This window comes from Periplaneta americana, chromosome 16 (assembly GCF_040183065.1).
Source record: "Periplaneta americana isolate PAMFEO1 chromosome 16, P.americana_PAMFEO1_priV1, whole genome shotgun sequence".
NCBI classification, from domain to species: Eukaryota; Metazoa; Arthropoda; class Insecta; order Blattodea; family Blattidae; genus Periplaneta; species Periplaneta americana.
In genome coordinates, this window is record NC_091132.1 from 166,874,233 (window position 1) to 166,899,432 (window position 25,200).

The 25,200-nt window shown below is 34.0% G+C and overlaps 2 protein-coding genes across 3 annotated transcripts in view; both read right to left on the minus strand.

The window, feature by feature from the left end:
- Nucleotides 1–8,420, minus strand: part of LOC138691809 (uncharacterized) — a 33,022-nt gene extending 24,602 nt beyond the window's left edge. Inside the window, exons 1-2 of the mRNA XM_069814258.1 lie at nt 6,781–8,420; nt 4,896–5,033 (exon numbers count right to left, since the gene is read on the minus strand). Of these exons, the coding sequence (XP_069670359.1) occupies nt 4,896–5,033; nt 6,781–7,048 (406 nt within the window). The 5' untranslated portion in view covers nt 7,049–8,420. The remainder of the gene's footprint in view (nt 1–4,895; nt 5,034–6,780) is intronic.
- Nucleotides 8,421–15,103: 6,683 nt separating this feature from the next.
- Nucleotides 15,104–24,242, minus strand: LOC138691810 (uncharacterized). Of its 2 annotated transcripts, none has more exons than XM_069814259.1 (4): nt 24,197–24,242; nt 23,214–23,369; nt 21,839–21,986; nt 15,104–17,744 (listed from the first exon to the last, which is right to left on the minus strand). In XM_069814259.1, the coding sequence occupies exons 1-4, from the start codon at nt 24,210–24,212 to the stop codon at nt 17,375–17,377; spliced, it is 690 nt and encodes a 229-aa protein (XP_069670360.1). In that variant the 5' UTR covers nt 24,213–24,242; the 3' UTR covers nt 15,104–17,374. The 2 variants fall into 2 exon arrangements, with proteins under 2 accessions (XP_069670360.1, XP_069670361.1); XM_069814260.1 differs by lacking the exon at nt 24,197–24,242 and adding an exon at nt 23,557–23,714.
- Between the last annotated feature and the right edge of the window lie 958 nt (nt 24,243–25,200).

Below are 25,200 nucleotides of genomic sequence, written 5' to 3' on the forward strand. Positions count from 1 at the left end.
AAGATTAAAGTTCATGTTATTTTCTAGATTATATCAAGGTCAATGACATTCGTTCCTCGGAAAAAATCAATACTTTCGCGTCTGCGCACATCTCACAATTTAGAAGGTCAGTTCCGCTCCTCACTTAGATAACCATAACATGAATACTTTTGAATAATTTCAAGTTAGAAATATGGTCGAGCATAAAAAGTCGTATGAAACTTGCCTATAATGGTAATTAAGACGCTCGTATAAAAATTATGAAACTCGCTTGCGCTCGTTTCATAAACAAACATACTCGCGTCTTAATTACTACCATTATAGGCTCGTTGCGTAATGTACTATTACACGGAATATCATAATCCCCCCCCTCTTTCTATCCGTTAGTGTGTGATTGTTACAATATATGTACATATTTATTATTTCTTAACTTTAAGCTCCTAATTCACATTTCAATTTGACTCAAATATTTTACTGTAATCGTTATTATTCTTATATGCGTGCTATTCTGTGTTTTTTGGCAACCCAGGATGCCTGGGCAGACTATTTCTTCGAAATACGTATATAACTAAACATTTGCCACAACTGTAACAATAGAATGATTCTTAATTCCTCCACTGGAGCACTAATAACTCTCTATCCATTATTCAGAATATAGCCATTATTCAAAAAGCAGTTCAGAATTAATTTTGGTACAAGTATAAGTAATGCAACAGCGAAATATATGTATATGGGCTAGTCCTATTCCATATGAAATCGATCAGTAAAAAACCTCGCATTTTTTAAATACTGTAATTTTTTCCTTACTTATACAAGGTGCTGAGGGGAGTCCATTTGCAAAAATATACTATCAAAAGTTAAACGGTTTTCGTATTATTGAGCGACAAATTTAGCGTATTTTATAAAAAAACAAGCCTCTTTCAGCGCTCAGAACTCTGGAACCATTTACTGCAGAACATTGACCGAGAGCTTATTTTGAAGCTGCCATTTGGTAGGTAATGTTAAGAAGTAATCCTTATTTTTTATTTGTACACAGAGAGAGAGAGATAATCTCATTTTACTTGATTTTTGGCCATTTGTAAAAATGTAAAAAAAATATTGAGAAAAAACCTTGCATTATTAAGAGGGATTCGGCATTATTTGCTTAGTGGCTCGGCAATAAGTTTCGAGGGTATTAAATAAATTATTTTCACATTCCTAGACTTCAACGGAGCAGTACCGCACCAAGGCTGCACGCACTGGCTGAGAGCTGAAGATAAGCGAGCATTGGGCGTCATTTTACTCCTGTGTTTATGAAAACATGTGATAAAGCTAGCCCAGCCATGACTGCTAGATGACACATCACGCGTTTGTCTCCTGGCCTTGCTTGTCTCGACTACCACAGTCAGCTGGTTAGTTCACGCGCGTACTATTTATTTTCTTTATTTGATATTTTCAATACTTTCTTATCAACGTACTACCAGTAAAAAATATGTGTTTATTTGTACTTTCAATGCGGAATCTAACCATATATTTTAAAAATATTTCTTCGTGGCCAAAGACGTCTTAATGAAGAAAAATCTAAATTTCTCCATTTCCATAAAAAGTAAGAAAAACTGTTTACATGTCAATATCAACTTTAACTTCTCAGCATCAAAATAAACCATGATTTTGATCATTGGGTGAAAGGGTTTCGGAGCCACAACAGTTTAAAGTTGCTAATTTTATGAAAATACGATAAATTTAAGTATTATTAATTTTAACACTATTAAGTTCTGATGCCTCAAACTTTGCACAAAGAATTATATCACAGTTATCTACGGACAGAAAAAGTTTCATTGTATTTAAAAATTGCAAGTTCAATTTTCTCGAGGCTTATTGTAGGGATTCGTAACAAGCTGTTTTTTTTACGGTGATGGGTTGTTAGCCCTTTGCCCAACCCCCAAGCTGGAGAACTACCACTTATCAGCTGTCCACGACTGCTTATTCAAAATATTCGCAGCTACCCTCTGGAGCAACAGTAACAAATATAAATGAAACTCGGGAGGAAATTAAACGCAGAATAAATATGGGAAATGCGTGTTATTATTCGGTTGAGAAGCTTTTATCATCTAGTCTGCTGTCAAAAAATCTGAAAGTTAGAATTTATAAAACAGTTATATTACAGGTTGTTCTGTACGCTTGTGAAACTTGGACTCTCACTCTGAGAGAGGAACAAAGGTTAAGGGTGTTTGAGAATAAGGTTCTTAGGAAAATATTTGGGGCTAAGAGGGATGAAGTTACAGGAGAATGGAGAAAGTTACACAACACAGAACTGCACGTATTGTATTCTTCACCTGACATAATTAGGAACATTAAATCCAGACGTTTGAGATGGGCAGGGCATGTAGCACATATGGGCGAATCCAGAAATGCATATAGAGTGTTAGTTGGGAGGGCGGACGGAATAAGACCTTTAGGGAGGCCGAGACGTAGATGGAAGGATAATATTAAAATGGATTTGAGGGAGGTGGGATATGATGATAGAGACTGGATTAATCTTGCTCTGGATAGGGACCATGGTGGGCTTATGTGAGGGCGGCAAAGAACCTTCGAGTTCCTTAAAAGCCATTTGTAAGTAAGTAAGTAAGGTCAATTTTCTCTATATTTCGGTCGATTTGAGATGGAATGGCCAGTGTATATGTATATATATATATATATATATATAGTGGGTGATTGTAAGAATCAGTTACTGAGTGATTGTAAAAAGAACAGTTCACAGAAATTGACAGCTCCTCCCAAAAACCTACGTTGTTCCCACCACAGTCACTCATACAAGCTACCACATTGTATTCAATGTTCTGTAACTCAATAATAACATTGTTTAGAATGCGCTTGGTCATTTTAGTGTCAAAAACTGGTTACATGAGCTGCTTCCATTTATCTTAGAAAGCAAGATGAAAGATATTCAGATAGTCAATACAATATGATATAATATAACATTGTTTTATTTGATATTCAGTCTAATTGACATATCACTATTTCAAAAAATTAATGACATTTACATATGTAAATGGTCATTGGTATTATGAAACTTAAGCAAACGTTTTCGCGCTTCGGGTATAATCAGGCATTTTATTTATGTACCAGAGACCAAGACTCGCAACAAATATCCAAGTAATGGAAGCTATTATAAAGTTTAGAGAGGAACTAATTAGTTTTATCATGTTTTCAATTTCATATGTCATAATTTAAATATAAGACAGACAGGTCAGCTACAATTTTATTTATATATTAAATTTTATACCTGTATTTTATATTTTGGATCGTTAATCATCACAAGTTTATCTCAAATAGTTGGTTCAACATTATATTATAGGTTGTGTTTTAATTAGTTTGTACACATTCCACAACAAGAAATAAAATGTTCAAGATATTGTACAAAAAAGCCTGATGATGCCCGAAGGGCGAAAACGTTTCCTTAAGTTTCATAATACCAATGATCATTTACATATGTAAATGTCATTAATTTTTTTAAATTGTGATATGTCAATTAGACTGAACATCAAATAAAACAACATTATATTATATGCTTCCATTTAGAAAACAATCCTCTTTGTCATAATCATTTGCATTTACGAATGAGGGCACAAAACCTCACCCCCTTTTTGATTACATTCATAAAGATTTCAGGCTTTCGTTTCATCAAAAGATAACACCATTTCTTTTTCAAAATGACTCGTACTGTGACCCATAACATTCGTTATATGAATGACATGTGGCAGGCAGGGTTGGAAAAACCCTCAGGGTTTTTTCCTGTGTTTTTTGTGTAAAACTCGTCTGAAAAACCCGTGGGTTTTTGACTGACTATTTTTTTTTTATTTACATAAAAAAGTTTTCTAATAAAGCTGCAAGTGGTATAAAACCTTCCTTTATTAACAATTCCAATCATTTTTATTATTTTATGCTGTACAAATCATTATTAAGTACAGAGGTGTGAAAATTATTAGAATAATCTTAATTTTAAAGGTTTTTTAATAGTTCCTTCACAAATATTAATTGAATTGACGAATATTGGTATATATTACTATACTGTTGTAGGATATATTTACTACTAACAATGCCGGAAAGCATTGTTGTACATGGTATTTTTCCTATTTTACAGTTGTTATGGGAATTCAGAAATGATTATATTATGTTGGCGGAATTGGAAACATAAAAAATTATATGCACAAAACAGATGTATACGTTCATTTGAACCTTCACAACAACAATGTAAACGCAAGGAACAATTTGTTTAAAGCATTTCTTAATTAATTAATTTTTGTTTAATATTTAGTTCAATAATCCACCAAAAATTCTTACAATTTGCGGAGTAATAGCCAATGTAATAATTAAATCATATTAAAGCAATAACAGATATTTGAACAAGTTTGCAAAAAAGAAAAAAAAACCGAAAAACTCCAGTGGGAATAATAGTTTTTGAAAAATCCGGGTTTTTGCCAATCCTAGTGGCAGAATATCTCGCGTCTCGAATTTAAATTATAAACCCGTCTTAGAAGAGAAGAAATTCCTGCTAATGGGTAATGTACTTTTGCTTGAGATATATTTAACATCATTTGCTCAAGTATATGATGGTAAATGCTGAGGAAATATCGTGTGATGCCCATTTAACATGCTTCTTTTTGTTGATTGTGATGCCTAATTGGCCTTTTTTTAGCACCCATCAAAATGTGTTTTGATTTATTCGTACAATGTTAGGTGATGTGCCTTTTGTACTTTATCTGCTAATCCTTTCAATTTGTTTTGTTGTAATTGGTTAATTTGTTTCTGCTATACACTAATTTTTTCCCTACTTTCCACACATTGCTGTCTTAGCTGCTATTTTCATGTAAAACCATGTTGTATTTTTTAAGTAAAATTTAATATGTTACCTTGTGACCGAGTTTCTCACTCACCCATTAAATTTCGTTCGCCAACTTCTCTTAGTACATCTTGAACCAACATCCAGTGGCTTCTCTCCTCCAATCTTTGGCTCCTAGATGATGACTTCCCCATCGCATTGTGGCCTGAATTTAAATTCAGAGTTGGCACAGCTGAAAATAATAATGAAGTTTGTACAGATGCGACAAAGTAAAAAATGACGCATCACTTTCTTTTTTAACCTTTAGTTTATTCTTTGACCAGAGATATGAACCCACAACCTTGAGATTTTGAAAGTTAGCACTCCAGTCACTAGACTACTAAGTTATAAATATGATTATCCTAAAAAAATATGTTTATCAAATCGAGTACCAACTACACAATGTACTTAAATTTGTTCTTTCGTTTATTCGTGTCTTCATTTAATTATTCATCTCCTTCACAATCTATTATAGTTCATAGGTTCGTAAGAATTACATATACAAACAGATACATAAAACAAAATTTTTAATAAAAAATTATAGACTTTATCACAGTTATCATGTGTACTTAGTAGGCCTATTTATTTATAATTAGTTAGTTAGTTAGTTAGTTAGTTAGTTAGTTAGTTGGGTTTAAAAAGGCCGAGTCAGCTACTATGGCTATTTGCGCCCTTATTATTTTTTTTTGTAAAGGTAAAGAATCATGCGCAAAAGGTAATAAAGATAGGTAGCCTATTCAATTTTATGGCTATAGATAGATAGATTTATTCGTTCCATAATATTCTTACATTTGCTTTATAGCATAGTAGGCCTAGAATAAAGAACATGTCCAATTCTTACGTTTAACAATAAAATGCAATACATATAAAATGCAAATATGAAATATGTACAGAATTAATACCTTAATAATAATAATATTTTATCCAATGTAATATGTTTACCATTTAATAGTATTATAATATTTACACAGTACTGTGAAATGTCAAGAATTCATCTACAGCATAGAAAGTGTGAGATATTAAGTAATTTTTTAGTTTTACCTTAAATAATGGAGGGTTTTGGCTATGATTCTTAATGTCTTCAGGAAAACTATTGAACATTTTTATCGCCATGTAACGTACTCCCCTTTGAAAGCATGATAAATTTGATGATGGCGTATGAAAATCATTCCTCCTGCAGCTATTTATACTATGTATGGCTGAGTTAGTTGGATCATTTTCTTTATTACATAAGAGGAAATTTATTGTAGAGTATATGTATTGATTTGTTAAGGTTAGAATCTCAAATGTAAAAAATTAGTAATTTATTTGAAAATTACTAAGCATTTCAGCATGGACTGAAGCAAAATATAAATGTTATTCTAAAGTAAGTTCCCAGTTTCAAATGGTCACAACTTTGGCAAATATTTAAACATTCAAAAAATAAGAACGCGAATTTCATCGTAAAGAAATAGGAGTGCAACAAACACTCGTTTTCTACTAATTTCGGCCCACACATTCGCTTTTTTTTTTATAGGTAACTGCCCCAGTTTCCTTAAATTTGTTCACCAGCTTACGAAATGATTTTACAGAGCAGGGTCCATTTCTCAATCTATGTAACATTGGCAAAATTATTGCGGTCTGTATTCTTAACCACAGTTTATACAAACCTTTACCACAGCAACGAAAGTAAAAAAAAGTACTGTTAAGACGTTTGGTAATATAACATCTATAGTGTTGCAGTAATACCACTGTCTAGAATATACAGTCACGAAGCTCAATAAGTAGGGAATATGCATTCATAGATAATTTCTACATACTACGATCGCTACTATCGCCTCATCACAGACAATGCGAAATAGTACCGGCAGTCTATTGTTCCTAGTACCCTCAACAACTCAAGCTTCGTAACTGTACATACTAGACTGTGGTAATACATTTCAGGTAAGATATTAACTTACCTGTTGGTTTTAAGATCCTTGGCCTCTTTGGTTGAATTTTAAGCAATTGGGCCCTAAAGTTCAGTTCGAAATCTTCACTTTTGAAATGGAGGGAACATATTCTACTAGTTCCCGGATTAAATTTATTTTGTCTCTTACAAGCAACAATCCATCGTTTGCGAATTTCTTCATCTTTAGGAAAACTGAAGAACGACACTTTATTTGCATAATTAGTAGTTTTCTTATAAACACTTTGGCAAACAGCCACAGCACACCTCTGTCCAGGCATGACTGTATGTATAGATAGGCCTAAACTGTCGCTGCTATTTGAATATGCCGCATTTAGCGGGAAACTTGTGACATTTCCCTATTATGATCCACGCATTCCCCTCACCCATCACATTAATGAGGTAACCTGTAAGTTCACAAATCTTGATTTGTAATAGCGTTTTTACTCCAAGAGATTTTAAAGTAATCTTTCTTACTTGAAAGCGTACCTACATGGAAAACAATGTAACAATATGCAGCACATTTCAGAAAAATAACTGCTCTATATAACCTGTTTTCAGCGTTTTAAAAGCTATCCACGTCCAAACAGTCCACCATTAGAGCAACTACAATTAAATACCTACTACATATACAGCGAAACTATTATTTCACTGCATGTTCAGAATATAGTGTCATCACGGCTGCCGTGACTACAACAATCAACCTAACAAGTTAGAAAGATAAAGAATTCTTCTCTAACTCGTTGAATCAACCCAACCCAACCTCATACAGAGGACCTCCGCTCTGAGCTGCGCATGCGCTATCGTTAACATGATTTTTATTATGAATTAGGTCAATTGCAAGCCCCGGAGAAACTAGTCCCAAAAAAAAACCATACTTTGTAAGGGTAGATTTATTTTCACATTGTATTGTTATTTTAATACATATTTTCATTGCTTGCAGAGTAGTTTTTATGCAGATATGTAATATCAATAAAATGGCATTCCTTGTTGTTTAATAAGATAAATCTGGCAAAATAACATAAGATATTTATGCTGAATGTATTTGTGGCTGCAAACTAAAACCACTTGTTAATCAGTATGTATTGATTTCGCACAAACCAAAAAAAAAGTGCCTTCTTTGGTGTAGCTGTCCTGGAGAAATACTGTTATTCACTCACTACACTAAAAGGCATTCAGGATGATATATCTTAATTGTATTTTATTTTATCACGAAACGAAACGATACTGTTCACTTTTTCCACGAAGAGGAACAGAGTTCGCTCCGAACCAATTCAGCCTCTATCATGGGTACAATAAAGAAAACAATGCACAATATTATTGACTAATACCGGTATGTACTGTAATATGCTTATGCAGAGAAATACCTAATTACAAAATCATCATATTATATTTTCATTGTTAAATATTATCTCATTTATCAGATAATATTAAATTTCTTTCATATGTTGATTTGTATTATAAATTAGAAGCCTAACCTATAGCCAGGCAACATTCAAAACATAGAGCTTCCGTTATCGAGTCGCGCATGACGTCATTGTTCTATATGAATTAATCCCCATTTCAGTCCAGTCTGATCAGTAGGAGCAATTGGTGTCTGCGCTTTCTGAAATGTATGTTGACTGACTGATTGTGATGTCTGATGTTTAAAAGGATTGATATCTGCTTTCAGATTTCCTTCTTTGAATTTAATATCTTTATAGTTTATCGTCTCGTACGTGATACAAATAAGTACGACACCGAACAATTTCTATGAGTCACTCTGCAGACATTTTCTTATATTTTCTGAATAATGACTTTAAAACAACTGAAAAATATTTTCCCGATAGAGAGCGTAATCACAGACAGACGTCACTGTATCTTCAAAATTCGCTGGGCTAGCGATCAGAGCAAGAAATGTTTACCTCACGCGAGGTAAGCGAAAAACTCGTTGTGTGTGACGTTCCATTTACAACAATGCTTTCGATGTCGCTCATTTCTCGGCGCACATTTCACATTATACTGTACCAGGGGTGTAGTAAATAAAATTGTACCAGGACGCTTCTATTATTATGGTAAAACACACATTAGACACTCTTCAAGGAACTGCGTATAAAACTGTATTGTCCTCCGTTGTGGAGTAATGGTTAGCGTGTCTGACCATGAACGAGCGGGCTCAGATTCAAATTCTGGTTATAACAAGTCACCTGGTTAAGGACTCTTCCGGGGTTTTCCCTCAACCCATTAAGAGCAAATGCTGGGTAATTTTCGATGCTGGACCCTGGACTCATTTCACTGGCATTATCACCTTCAACTCATTCAGATGCTATATAATCATAGTGGTTGAAAAAGTGTCGTAAAATGACCAATTAAATAAATTAATTACTTAAAAAAACACGTATTTACAGGGATTGTGTATTAGGTGGGTTTTCTAATTTTCTGTAGTTGGGCCAGTATACCGTACCATCTAAAATAAACTCGCTGTTACCATACTGGCAAAAAATATAGACTCAAAAAAATTCAATATGTTCAACTAGTCTTTAATACACTTTGAAATGGAGGATGTAAGATGTCTGAAACATATGATTTTGATATCTGGCATAAAAATGATACTGGCATCTCATATCCTTTGCTTAAACGCTTATAAATTCGTTGTTTTATCGAAAACCATGGTCAGACACCTCAAGAATAGTTGTGATCTGTTAATTTCAAGCTTGCAGCCCATCGTATTTTTATTATTGGGTTATTTTAGGATGCTGTATCAACATCTAGGTTATTTAGCGTCTGAATGATATGAAGGTGATAATGCCGGTGGAATGAGTCCGGGATCCAGCACCGAAAGTTACCCAGCATTTGCTCGCATTGGGTTGAGGGAAAACCTCGGAAAAAACCTCAACCAGATAACTTGCCCCGACTGGGAATCGAACCCGGGCCATCTGGTTTCGCAGCCAGACGCGATGACCGTTACTCCACAGGTGTGGACAGCCAATCGTATTTATAATTAATAGGCCTACTAACCTGATGACACGGTGCTTCAAAATGGAAGCCTCCAATAAGAAAAAAAACCAAAATAAAGACCTATATACGCGAATTTAGCAAAAATTACGATATCTGTTGATTTTGTCCAGTATATGGCAGTAGTATGTGAAGGCCTTATTGTGAGAGATCTAACAATTCTAGAAGCTTAAAAGTGTACTGTACTCTTAAGGTCTTTGAATCCATGGTACATTCGCCAGTATCTTCTGTCTTCTGCTCCAAAACAGAAAATTTTCAAAGATAGTGAGCTACACAGCAAGACAAAGATAGTTGAAATAAACCCTAGTCAATTTTACACTAGCCTAACAGAAAACTTAAATCAGAAGCTTACCCATCCCACACAAACATCCTACTTACATTGACAATCTAAGATCAGTAATACAAAATGGAAGGCAGGTAAAAAAAAAGAGACTATTGATAGATTTAACTTGTAAATACAAACATATACAACCTGTAGTGATACATGCATTTTAAACTTGTACGAATATTTGTATGTGTTGTATAGGATGCTTGATTTGTTGTGTGAGTCATAGTTGTGGGATGCTTGATTGTGTTTGTGTGACTATTGTGTATTAATTTATGATGTATGTTAGGGAAAGTTGCTTAATTGTGTTATAGAGTACCGCTATAAGAAATGTTATGTTTATGTGTTGTAACTGTTTTCTGTACGTCTCAATTGATGACTGATGTTTGATTTGGAATCGCAATGTTTAAATTACGGATTGTTTAGGTTTTATTTCCACTGTGTAAGCTAATTTATTTTTCTTTTCAATTTGTTTAATGCTTAGGCCTATTTTTTGTGTAAAACTATAGCCCTAGCATACATATGTAAAATAGGGCTACCCCCCATTGGAGATACAATAATAATAATAATAATAATAATAATAATAATAATAATAATATTTCCATCTTGAAGAGAAGCGAAAGTGCATTCAGGCCTTCAGGGAATACACTGACTTCAATGTGAAACCTCCAGAGATTTGTAGTTTGTTACATAGGCCTATAATAGATTCTATTCAAATTTCAACTTCAGAATGCGAAGGCACATTAGTGTAATGAACGATATCTGGACTAAGAAAAGAAATACTCTTCTAGCAAAAGAAGTTCTAGGCTTTTGTTTCCAAACATGTGTTGGGCCATCAGTGTCAGCATTTAACTCCATGTCTTATGTGCAATTGTGGCTGCGATCTGGAAGGAGACTGCATGGTGATGAAATAACCCTGAAAATGAAGTGCATTACGCTTTCGTATGGAGTCTGTTCTAACCAAGGAGATTTCAACAGTACCCCCTAAATTTTTTTCCAACTATAGCACTGTGTATAGTCCTACATTATCTACTATCAGTTTCTTATAGAGTTACATTATTTGTGGACAGTAGTACAGTATTACCCAGTATGTAGTGAAAACATCTAGATTATCGGTATGTACTACCTCATTCGAAAAAAAGAAGTCGTTTACAATTGTTTTCCTAGAATATGAGCCCTTACAATAAATACTCACACTTCGAAGATGATTAAAATATGAATGTACACTGAATGACATATCATCAGAACAAAAGCTTTCCAAATAATTGATTAAATGGCGATCTTAGTCGTGTTAATTATGTAAGCATGTGCAGCTTACAGCTGTTTCGGTGCTACTTGACACCATCCTCAGAGCCTTCTGTGTCTCGGCGTCATCTCTACTTCGCTGCCTGTTGTGTGGGTGCGTTTGTGTGATGAAGAGTTGTGTCAAATAGTGTGTGTGTTCTGAAATTGATCTGTGTGTTGAGTATTTTGTTAGGGTGTTTCAGTGTGTCTGTATATTTCATATTGTTCTAGTGTGTTGAGTTTTTGGTTTTTGGGTTGTATGTGTAGGATTTCCATGTCTGTATTTATGTTATTGTATGTGTGGTTAGCATTAGTTATGTGTTCGGCATATGTAGATGTATTGTGTCCTCTGGTTATTGCTTTAATGTGTTCTTTGTATCGAGTTTGGAAAGATTAGCCTGTCTGTCCATTGTAGAAACTGTCGCAACTATTGCATGTGAGTTTGTATACGCCTGTGTGGTTGTATTTATTTGTTTGTGTAAACAGCTGTAAGCCGCACATGCTTACATAATAAACACTAGTAAGATCGCCATTTAATCAATTATTTATATTCAAGTATTAAAAGTAGTGTACGAAAGTTTCAACATGGATTATCAAAAGCTTTGTGTTTAACACTTAAAGTAGGCCTATTGTAATAAGAATTAGTCACAGAGACTTCAATGCACCAAAGAAAACAAACTGACAACCAAAAGTTTCCAAAATTACGATCGACTGAGGAAAGCTGTTTGACAAAGAGGGTAAAGGAAAATGATAGGATATTGTAACTATATGTAGGCTTAAGTGCTCAGGTAAAAACAGTATTATTATTATTAGTAGTAGTAGTAGTGGTAGTAGTAGGAGTAGCAGTAGTAGTTTACTTATTAGTAATGCCACTGCTACTATACATAGGCTACTACTAATCCATACTTATAAATAGAGTCTGGATTTATATGCACTGAAACTTATGAATGACACAGGGTGTAGTTCAATGGATGTGGTGTCGGTTAAGAGGGGTTTTGAACCTGGTTCACAAGACGCCAAAATGTAATAATAGAGACCTTAGTCACAAGGGCTTGACAATACATCTTGTAAACTGAGTGTTCGCTGATATGTAAGTGGAGTTTGGACGATTAAGACCATTTTCTGTATCAAAAGGAAATGGCATCTAAAAGGAATGGGCGGGCATGCTTTAATGTTCATAAACTATACCGACTAACAATATTAACTTTTAAGCTATGGTTCTGCTATGGCGATCATCGCCAAGCAAACATGAGCTGAGCTGTTTCCTTTACAGCGAACATCATCGTCTTTCCTATTGAAAATATCATCAGAAAATTAGATAGCACTAACAAAGTTTGGAGATAATAATTCTGCTAAATCATTTAGCGTTGCGGACAAGTTTAGGCTTATTTTTCTAGTAACAAGAAGAAAGTGCTAAACTGTATCAGTTAAATACTGTACATTGTTGTACTAATGCCGCTTCAAATATAAACGTACAGTATATTTGAATCGGTCGGAGCTAAAAGGAATTAAGTCACTTTTGACAACTTTTCAGGAGAAGCAAAAATAATACAAATATTATATTTTTATGTCATAGAAGACAAAAGAATATTTTAAAGTCTTAGTTCCTTCTTCCACCGTTCGATGAGCATGACATCAGTTGTTCAAATTGTTGCATAACCCAAAACTTAATATTTTGACTTAATTCCTTTTAGCTCCGAACGATTCAATTTTAAATTATTTTGCGAGCGAGCGAGCGATGTGTCAACAAAATTAATATAATCGTTCTTTATAAATTATACTGGTTACAATATTCAAGCTTTTGAACTTAAAGTAATTTTAAAATACACTCCATTAGGAGTTAAAATAATCTCAAGTAATTGGTTACATTAATCATCGTTATTACTTACTTACTGGCTTTTAAGGAACCCACAGGTTCATTGCCGCCCTCACATAAGCCCGCTATCAATCCCTATCATGAGCGAGATTAATCCAGTCTCTACAATCATATCTCACTTCTCTAAAATCCATTTTTATATTCTTCCATCTACGTCTCGGCCTCCCCAAAGGCCTTTTTCCCTCTGGCCTTCCAACTATCATTCTATAAGCATTTCTGGATTCGCCCATACGTGCTACATGCCCTGCCCATCTCAAACGCCTGGATTTAATATTCCTAATTACCATATGTCAGGTGAGGAATACAATGCGTGCAGTTATACGCTGTGCAAGTTTCTCTATTCTCCTGTAACTTCATCCCTCTTGGCCCCAAATATTTTCCTAAGCACCTTATTCTCGAAGAGCCTTAACCTCTGTTCCTCTCTCAAAGCGAGAGTCCATGATTTTTTTTTTTAACTGAAACGTTTTAGGCCCAACTCTTAAAAAATAGTAAGGCATATTTTGTGCTTCTGCAGGTAGTAGAATGGATTGAGGTATATGGAAAAGTTCATATTACTGTGTTAACCATTTCGAATATCAATTGAACCGGTCGGAGCTAAAAGGAACTAAGTCAAAATATGCAGTTTTGGGTTATGCAACAATTTGAAGAACAGATGTCATGCGCATCGAACAGTGGAAGAAGGAACTAAGACTTTTAAATATTCTTTTGTTTTCTATAACATAAAAACATACAGTTTGTGATATTAGTGGAATGTTTTTTGCTTCTCCCGAAAAGTTATGAAAAGTGACTTAGTTCCTTTTAGCTCCGACTGATTCAATTGTAGTGTTGTCTCGAGACCAGTCGTCATTGAATGAGGAAACGATTATTAAGTACGCAGTTAATTAGAAGGCTTTACCAAGTTAAATTTAAATCCAGGTAATATGAAGACAGAAATCAAAATGCAATGCCTACCATGTTAAAAATAAAGGCGGCTTCACAATTGCCCTAAAATGACAACTAGAACGAGAATGGAAAGCCGAGAAACCAGAAACTATGCAAAAAAAAAAAAAAAAAAAAAAAAAGAAGTATTTTGCCAGAATGGGAATACTAATATTCACAACTGAATACAGAGATGAAGCATCTGCAATTTTCTGTTGGTTTAAGATGGACGTCAACGAATTAGTAACATAATTTCGACTTATTTTAATATTGTGTTTTAGTCGCTGAAAGCACTAAAAAAGGTAAACATTACTCACTATAATAAGTGTCTCTACAAAAATGTATCGAAATGACAACTTCATTGCACTGCATATCTTAATACACTTACGTGCTAGTATATAATCATCATTGAGTTCATTAATTATTCCTTATTTTCAGATGATGGGTTTGACCAATTAACGAACAAAAACAGTTTACATTCTTATTTTCTGTAGTAGTCATATTTATTTAAAATCATACTTGAAAACTTTTACAACAAATAATTCAGAAGAACTGCAATATGGTGACTGACTATGTTCAAATCAAAACTAGCTTTCTAGATATTTGAAATATTTATAGAAAAGCTCGAGAAAAAAAATAAAATGTATGTGATAATCTAAACATTTCACATTATAGATGAAATATAACCTAACATTTCACATTACAGGTGAAATATTATAAAGTGGCAAAACACTGTCATTTCCTACCTACAAATTGGTTAACTGCTTGAAACGACTTCACAATACTGTGAAGGTATGCCGTTATTACATAACTGTATTATTTATTTCTGGTACAAAGAACATCTTTTTATGTGTTTACTTATTTACCCTTGTACCATCAACAAGAACACGTGTACTGTTAAAGGGAGAGGATGGTATTTTTTGGTGAAAAATGAGTAAATTAAAAAAAAAAAAATTCTTTAAAATACTGGGATATGTGTGGAATCCATAGCATAACATTTTGTGGGTATTTGTGCCCTTATCGCATGCTGAGTCGCCATTTTTAAATTTCCTGCATTATGGATTTTTAAATAACTTGCCAACTTTTATTGTTGTTTCCGGTAAATTAAATTTTCAATTTTTTTTTCCCCCTTAAAATATTCTTTGATATGTGTGGAATGCATTGCATAACACTTTGTTGGTATTTGTGCCCTTATCGGATGTTGAGACGTCATTTTTAAACTTCCTGCGCTATGGATTTTTAAATCACATACCCACTTTTATCGGTTTCCAGTAACTTCATGTTTTTTGCTACATTGCCAGACAAAAATGGATATAATTTCTGAACTATTAAAGATACATGCATGAAAATTAGAACACACATTCTTTAGACTATTAGGAAACGTCCCTCTGCAACAGAATTTTGTTAATTGATTTCATTTTAAAATTACGTCCGTTTGTTTGGATGAAAGGAAATCAGAAAATTGTTATTCAATTTTAATTGTTTATTTTACAAACGTAGATATTAATATCAAAATTCTATTACAGACAGTTTGTAGAACATGCTTTTGCAAATACATTGCAAAAAACCGTTTGAATCTATCTTTAGAAACGGTTTAGATATATCGGTTTTAGTACAATCCTGCATTGGGTATATTTTTTCAAATTAGGGCCCCCAAATTTTTTTTTTTTTCAAAATATTTATATTTGGTTGAGTTGCTACAGCTATGATCTCTCTACATACAAAAAATTAATATTTTACACCAAATAGGAAAGAAGTTTTAAAAAACACCATCCTCTCCCCTTAATTTTTAAAAATTATTTTAACTGGTACTTATGCTGTATCCTGAAACATAAATAAAACACATTTCAGATTCGGTAATAAATTACATACGTACAGCAATACTCTTCATCATATCCATTTACTTTCGTATCAAGTAATCTCGAAAATTTATACGAGACAATGACACTAAAGTACTATTAAATTGTCAATACTACTTTCACACTTCGTTCCACTCAGATCCCCAAATGTACCAATTCTCTGGCTTGTAACTGAAGGTGGCTCTGCCAGTACCCTTCCCAACATTTGATTGATAGTAGATCACTGGAAAAAAAGTCGAAGAAGTTCAAGCAGATTGAAGAGAAATTACAAAAAAATGATACTAATTTCAGATCAGTTGGTCTATGGGATCTAATATTGCTACTCAGGCAATTTATAAATTACGAGTATATGTAAACAATGCAAAAGAGAAGTATATGAATGTTACTATGTTACGATTCAGTTAACTGCATTATGGGAAGTATTTAATAAACATAAAAAATAGGAAGGGAGTTTTTGTTTATTTACAACTGTTCAACAAACTATTACAGAAAACTATTTTGTGCGAGATCGTGCGTATTTGCTTGCTTTCCGCACAAAACCAATACGCGGTAAGTGTGAAATACCACATTCAGTATTCCCAACGTAACACACATAACAATTTCCCTCTTCTTACCGCTTAAAAGACATATTCATTTTACTGCTTTAGACTTTTAACATATTATTTTTAGAGACGTTTAACATAGTAATAATTATAAATTGGAAACTTACCACTGCAATTTCACCTAAATTGCACTGTTAATTATTGTTTTTAAATATTTGCAAAAATTAAGTAAACTCTACTACTCCACTAAAGTTATTGCATTCGTGATGCAAGTAACATTAGGGAAGCCGTGAAAAAATCAACAAGATTCCAGATGCCGATGTTATTACTGCAATATGTTATATAAATACTATTGTTAAAATATTAAAATGAAAAATAAATAATTTCATACCTTACCGTTTGTTTTAAGTTCGCATTTATAGACTGGGGGAAAAAAAAAGACAGACATATATCACGGCCTGCTGGAGTATAGTAAACCCAGAAAATATTTTATAGCAACAATGTTGAAGATAGATATTTTTGTTTTCCAAAATTGCCGTCATTGAACAGAAACCAAGATGGAGATTTCATTGCAACTAATTAGAAATTCCTCTTTCAGGTATGTAATAAACGATCTTCGCACAAAATAATGTATGACACACAAGCGGTATGTTTGTTTTCATGTTCTCGGAAATTAAAAAAGCTCAACTACGTTTCGCTTTTTCAATCTTTTCCTCGAACATGAAAACATCAACATACCGCTCTTGTAAGGCATATTACTATTTTGTAATAATTCCACCCCAACATAAAAAATAAGAGGATGCTGCAGTTTATGGAATATATTTTTCTAACAGGTCCAACACCTCCCTTTTAAATTTAAATTTATCTTTGAGTGGAATCATTTTCATGTCTTCAAGTATAGAGTTCATGAAATGGAGGTCACTTGATCCAGAACACTCCCTCGTTGCCACAAAAGGTGTGAAGGAATCAACACCTTCAGAGAGGGCCTCATGCTGTTTAGCTCTCTTGGAACGAAATTCTTCTTGGTAACATCCTCCTAAGGAACTATCCTGCATGGGAGCTGGTGGTTCTGAACTTGTACTGGCATCGTCGGAAAGGTATATTGCTTCTGATTTAGGCTGAACACTTGTGCTCAGGGTGACATCTACTGTGTTCAAAGTGTTCAAAGTTGACGTCATTCTACGCACACAACAATGTCATAAGTTACAGAAATATTACGAGTAAAGATATAGCTACATTAGGTTATAAAAATTAGAGCGAAATTCATCATTATAATAGACCTAACAATGTAATCTAATGTGTTGGGCAAATTTTAATTCTATTAACAATGAAAATTAATTAATTTTAATTTTTGTTGCATTTGGAAAACAGACTGTTAATTACTATCTGAAATTGCAATTCAATTCAGTAATTAATAACAATTTTAAAACGTAAACAACACATGTTTCAGCCAACTTTTTTTTCAGATAGATAGAAGTGAAATATTATCTGCTTCAATTTAGGATTTAGTTACAGATTATAAAGACAATGTCATTAATAATATTTCCAACATTGTTTTGTTAAGTTAAGTTATGATTTATTTAACGACGCTCGCAACTACAAAGGTTATATCAGCGTCGCCGGATGTGCCAGAATTTTTTCCCGCAGGAGTTCTTTTACATGCCAGTAAATCTACTGACATGAGCCTGTCGCATTTAAGCACACTTAAATGTTATCGACCTGGCCCGGGATCGAACCCGCAACCTTGGGCATAGAAGGCCAGCTTGTTTTGTTCATATAGGTGAATCTCAGAAGTCAGAAATAAAAAAAAAATTAGAAAAAATTATTCCCCCCCCCCCCTCTCTTATGCATAAAACATTTATTTTTTATTGCGGTTCTTTTTCAAATACCTGATTTTTTTTTTTTAATTATAGTCCTTAGTTGTTGCTGGAGAAACCTAAACATCTGAGGTATACGATACATAGCCTACAAAATTGCAAATGAGAAATTTGTTAAAAATGTTAATAAGATGGCTGCATGTCTATTCGACTTCTTGTGGTTGCACATAACAAAAAAATATCTGCTCTCATCGAATCATTACAAAGTTTACAAAGGCCTTCAATACATCTTGCTCACCAAGAGTCCATCCAGGCCTTGAAGTCACGTTAATTTTCCCAACAAATTCCATACTATTGTTGTCGATGTTTTGAACGTTCATATTTCGCAGCATCACCACGCTGTATCAATATCTTTTTTGGTGTTGAGGGCTGATTATTATCTTCTTCACTAGATTCCATAGCAGCGATTAATTGAACTAGTATAGGGTTCCCAAACGTCCTGTAAAATACGGGATCATATTCGCTAATGCGTCCCATTGTCCCGAGAAAAGTCTTCGGGACAGCTTTCTGTCCCATATTTTACAGTTCTAAACTGAGGAAAAATGGAAACAAACATCGCATTTCATCATTGTAGATAACTGTAGATGAGCTATTTTGAAACAATTGAAGACCTCCCTCGAATAAAGGTGTAACCAACAAATCTATAAATCCCGTTCCAGGATAATGGAATATAACTTCAGAGGCATATTTCGTTAGGCCTATATTTACTACCAGAACCATTTGATGAATGAGAGATACAATTTTATTCAGCCATTGAATTCAATCATTTATGCCCACGTGCATCAACGTCGGTTAGTGTAACCATCGGTTAAAATTGTCACCTAATCCCTGATCAAGCATTTTTACGGTGGATCGACCTCGGTTACGACTTAAATAGAAGGTTAACCACAGTAATCTCTAACCAGCCAAATATGAGCGGTTAAAGGAGATAACCAGCGATTAGTAGCGCAAGTAAAGCAAAATGGCGGCCAGAACCACAGGTGATTATTTCTAAGACGATTATTATTGTGCAGTACTTGAATTACTTGGATAGAGCGTGAGCGTGAAGGTTCTTTAGTGGAAAGAGAGAATTCTTACGAGGAATTAGGTGACAGAAAATTTCAGGAGGGATTTCGTTTATCAAAATCTACAAATAGATTACTTGAAATAACACAAGAACAATCATATTTCTCCTACGGATCGGCTGCTTATATTACGATTCTATGTAACTGTTATTTTCTGTATTTTAAGAGGGAATACTCGAATACCGGTATCTCTTTCTCTATGTCACTGGCTGAACAAAGAGAGGTTATGGATGGATCTTAGGATACTGCACAATTCCCTGGTGTAAATGAAGTCCAAGATCGTACACACATTCCTACCAATCTTCTGCATCCTTTTCCTTTATGGATATTCCATCTTTTTTATATAATACATTTAAATCTAGTAATTAAGTCTATCGATACTTCAACCTAACATTGGGATATAATCATTTTTGGATTCAATTTTCCATTTTGTACGATTTTAACCTAACAGTACTGAAAAACAAAGAAATGGAACTCACAAATATAACAGCGCCCGAAGGCAAACAAATGCAACGCGAAAATGTAGGATACGTTCATTTCGATGTAGAGCATAGTCAGCACAGTCGTTTTTAGACGTTGACTATTATCTTTGCAGCGGTATGGATGCTTTCCTTTAGTCATTTTGTAGAAACAATGTACCGTCATAGACTTTACTCTGGTTAAATGAGGTGTCAGCTAGCCATGTTTTAGTAATCGGTGATTATGAATGGTGCACATAAATTACATTTTAACCACGGCTACTGTTTAACCGTCGTTTTGTAATCTATGATTAATGCGTTTTTAATCAGTGTTGATGCACTTCGCCATTATTGTTATAAATTAATGGTTTAAAAATTACTTTTTCCACAGTCACAATTTCATTGATTTGTTGTTACACTTTTTTTCGAGGGAGGTCTTCAATTATTGTGAGTTATTAATTTCTCAAGGCGAGTGATGGCAACACCCAACAGCAACAGTGATGTTCGCTTGGCCTAGGCTACGTCATGTGTCATGTCATGTGACCATGCTGCCTTGTCGCCATTGCCGTCTATGGAGCTCAATGGTTGTCGCCAATCGTCAATTCATGTTACCTTGCTCCGAGTGAAACAGTGTGTTGCTTCAGAAGCAGTCTATTTGTGTATATGTATAATATTACACCTTAACTCGCAAGTGAACTGTCTGAAGTGTCTCATAATCATTGTTTAAATTTTATTAATGGAATTACATTATATTTTAGAGAAACATATGTTACTGTTTATGCATTCCAACTAATTTATATGGTTGAAACACTGCCCTTCGTGATCGGGTTAAGCGAGTTACATGATCTGCTTTAAGGTCTGTATTAGATCACGATAGCTGTGGCACTGTCTATTGTTCCTAGTACTCACAGCACTCCAAGCGGCTAGCATCTACCGCGAGAATTGCAAAAAATCATTCCAGGCTTCGTGACTGTATATACTAGACTGTGCCAGCACTTTAAAAACTGAATTTCCATTTTCGAGAAAATCAACTTATCTGGGTGAGATCGACAAAATGGAGTGTACGATTTGCTATGGATCGTTTAGTGTCATTTTATTATAGTGCTAAGCAAATTACAGTATTTTTGCGTACTGGTACCATAAAGTAAGTATTATTGTACATGGTACAATCATCTAAATTATGGTATTGTTGACATCACTGTGAATGACCATCTAACATATAACCTAACTTTTGTGAATACGGTTCTGATAATATGACTTATAAGCTTATTAATTATGAAGGTGTAGATATACTTCCTCCTTTTAAATGCGTCAGCAATCTTACTTAAATTACCTTCAAAATATTTTGAGCACTAATAAAATAAATAAAAATATTAGCTTGGCCCAATGACTAAGTTGATATATTTTATATTTGTTTATCTGGATGAAAATAAACAATGTTGGAAATGATTTGCTTGCAGTATGTTACACCAAATGGAGCTCTCTGAGAAGTTTCTATTAAAAATACAATTTTATGTCCCCCCATACACTCAATATTTTGTAGAATGAAACAGATAAAAATGAGAATTTAAAATTCAATTTAAACTGTGTTTAGGACAATTGATAATAAATAATTACAAATAACTAGATTTAATCACAATTGACAATTAATTGTAACTTTCACTAGAAATAACTGCAATTAATTCAGAATAAAAATATTTTCAATTGATTAATTGCATCTCATTTAATTTAATAATGCCCAACACTAAATCTAACTCACTAATGGTACAGTTTCCTAAAGGACACATATGCACACACATATAGGCCTATATGATAATTGTGAATTTAAGTCGCTAAAAGCTGCATTAGTGGATGCCAAAAATACTCATACTTACTTTCTCTTTCTAATGTATGGCGCCAACCACAACATTGAATTATAAAGAGGGAACTTCTGTCGAGCCCCAGAATCAAAAGTTGTAGAATCTCTCAAGGCTCTCACAAATCTGTCCCTGAGGTTGCCCCACCTCCTCCTAACAGTTTCGGCTAAAAATAATGAAATATGTTAATACTTTTCCGAAAGTAAAATATAGAACTAGAATTAATTCAAGCTAAACTAGCGTTGATGTAGTTCCCTTGGTACTTCGCTTATACAACCTGCATACACTAATCTGTCACAGGTTAGGTTCGGTTAGTTTATGGTTTTATTGCACTTTCTGTATGCGATAAACTGAATCTCCACAAAAAAGTGAAGGTTACTTATGTCTCAGCCACTATAGGTACTTGTTAAAATACCTTGAAAATGCCTTGGATTTATAGTATTGTTCAGTAGAAATTTATGTGATCACTGGGAGAACTATATGCACACCCAACCCGCCCTAAATACGTACCTTACTTATATACGAAAATTGTCGTGCGTGAATGAAGCATACGGCCATATTTCGTTAATGTGACTGTGGCTTTCAGTGTCGTCAACACAGTAATAATAATACTACACATCTAATCTGTTGTAGCTTAGTAATTATGTGTTAATTTTGACATGTCCCATATCATGTATATGATCAGTTAGATGCAATAAATTAATATGAAAACCTAACCTAATCTAACCTCTCACATAATAATAATAATACACACCTAATCAAACCTAACCTAACCTGTCACACAATAAACATCTAAACTAACATAATCTAACCTGTAACATAATCCTACACACCTGTAGTAAGATTCCTCACGTTTAGTATCATTTCGTTTGCATGTATTGCCAAACGTGCTACTCGTGTTGGGAACCATCTAGTGCAAGTAGATCGTAATGCCAGGAAGAAAAGGCGACTTTCATAATAGGCCTAATTACATTTAGTTCGTTCAGTGTATGTTTTGTGATATATTAAATCTGTTAATGTAGTGATAATTCCATACATATAGGCCTAGTAAAATAAGAATTGAAATGTGTTGCAGCTGTGGTAGGTGTTGAAAATAGTGCAACATTGGCAGTGATAAAAGTGTGCAATATTCGTTGAGTGGCCGGTGAATAATCTACCTTGTTCAAAAAAAAAGTTCCATATAAATTCAACGATTTTCACTTTTGAAATCACCGGAACTACGTCAGCACTAGTTAAACCTTAAGTTATTATCAAATTAACACTAAACGATGAGTGTATGTATTTTATGTGAACATGGATAATAAAATAATAGTATCAACATATAAAATCAAGTGACAGGATACAGAGTGTTTCACAAAATCAGAAGAAAAATGTTGAAATATTGCCAACTTACCATCACTATTCAAAATCTCTCCGATTGTTGTCCAAGCATTCTCTTTCATTCTTTCATTCTTGTAATTAATATTTCTCTTATCATATAAGAATTCTTTTTCTTGTACGAAAGTAATTAGTAATGCGTCGAAATCCATAGCCGCCGCCATGAGAATTTCTATGAACAATCAACAAAGTAATTTTAACAAGTGACTGATTTGATATGGACAGAAAAATCCCATGAACGGAAATGTTAAGGCCTGGTCCACAATATACAGGGAACGGAAACGAGAACGGAAAAAATAAGAAAAAAACATCGGTACATGTATTTAAATGTCAACATTCACAATTAACGAGAACCTTACCAGAACCAGGGACCGGAAACTTGAAAATAGGTGAAGTTTCAACTTTGCCGTTCTCGTTTCCGCTCACAGCCTACTAGATTCAATTGTTGTGGAATTATTACGCCGGCGTATATTTATATATTGCGTAGCAAGGAGGCCGTGACAATTTCTTCTAAGTGTCAGTTGAATCTTACAAATGGCTTCTGGACAACGCGGAGCTAATTGTCAGTTGAATCTTACAAATGGCTTCTGGACAACGCGGAGTTAATTGTCACTCTCACATAAGCACGCTACCGGTATCGGTCCCTATCATGAGCAAAATGAATTCAGTCCCTAGGATCATATACCGCCTCCCTCAAATCCATTTTAATATTATCCTCCTATCTACGTCTCGGCGTCCCCAAAAGTATTGTTTCCCTCAGGTCTCCCAACTGACACTTTATATGCATTTTTTAATTTACCCATACGTGTTACATATCCTGCCCATAATTCAGTAGAATCTTTTTAAATATTCCTACGCTACGTGTAGGTATGTGCGACCAGATTACCGCGTGAATTTAATTCTTAAATATTATGTCATAAATTTTGAAGTTTATCAGTACATTCTTTTAACTTTCTATTCTATAGGCCTATAAATGAATACTGAAATCAATATTTGTACCTATCATGTTTAACATTTTATATTCGAAGAGCTGTATACAGTTCACTGCCTGCTGGATCGCATCACACAGAACATGCAATCCAGCAGGCAAATGATACAATTTCAAAACTAAATAAAAATAGAGAAGGATTACTTTAGGTTATGTCAGCAGTGCTTGGTTTTACTTTGAAGCTGTATTTATCTCATTACCCGAACAATAATTTCATTAAACACAGGCTGCAAGGTTTAATTTGAAATATTAGGCCTAATGGATAACATTGCGCACTCTCATTCTATCCTGATCAGATGGAAAAACTATTTCGGGCAACCACAAATTTACATACGCCAAATAGAAATGATCGGGACAATATTCAAATACAAACTACTAACCCATTTGTACCTGACCCCACACTCTCTGAAGTCGAATTAATACAAGATGGTGGAAACGCATTATCTAGTGAAATTTACAAGCTTATATACTTCTTACATCGAAAAAGTAAATTGCACCAGAACAATGAAAGGATAATTGTACCTATCTTTAAGAAGGGGGAAAAGACTCTTGCAAAAGACTAACTGTACCGTAGTGACTTTCGACGAATGTCACTATTATTGACAATACAAAATTCTGTCCAATATTCTTTTGAGAAGATAAACTACTTATGAAGATAAAATATGGTTCTAGGTTTAACAGATCTACTATTGATAAGATTTCTTGTACCGGTATTTGACAGATAATGGAGAAAAATGGGAATATAAGGGCACAGTACATTTCATAGATTTCAAAAAGGCAGATGACTCAATTAAGAGAAAAGTTTAATACCGGTATAATATTCGTATTGAATTTCGTATTCTCAACAAACTAATTGGATTAATTAAAGAGTGTGTCTCAGTGTAACATACAGCAGAGTCCATTTAGGTCAGTTTCTGTCTGACGCTTTCACAATTCACTGAGGGCTGAAGCAAGGAGATGCACTATCACCTTTACTTTTTAACTTTGCTCTAGAATATGCCATTAGGAGGATCCA

Excerpts from the sequence above, each read along its gene's own strand:
- LOC138691810 (XM_069814259.1), bottom strand. Across the intron at positions 21,987-23,213 it reads AGAGATTTTGAATAGTGATG|CCGAAACTGTTAGGAGGAGG; the intron begins GTAAGTTGGCAA and ends CATTATTTTTAG. Across the intron at positions 17,745-21,838 it reads CCATACATTAGAAAGAGAAA|AATGACGTCAACTTTGAACA; the intron begins GTAAGTATGAGT and ends TTGTGTGCGTAG.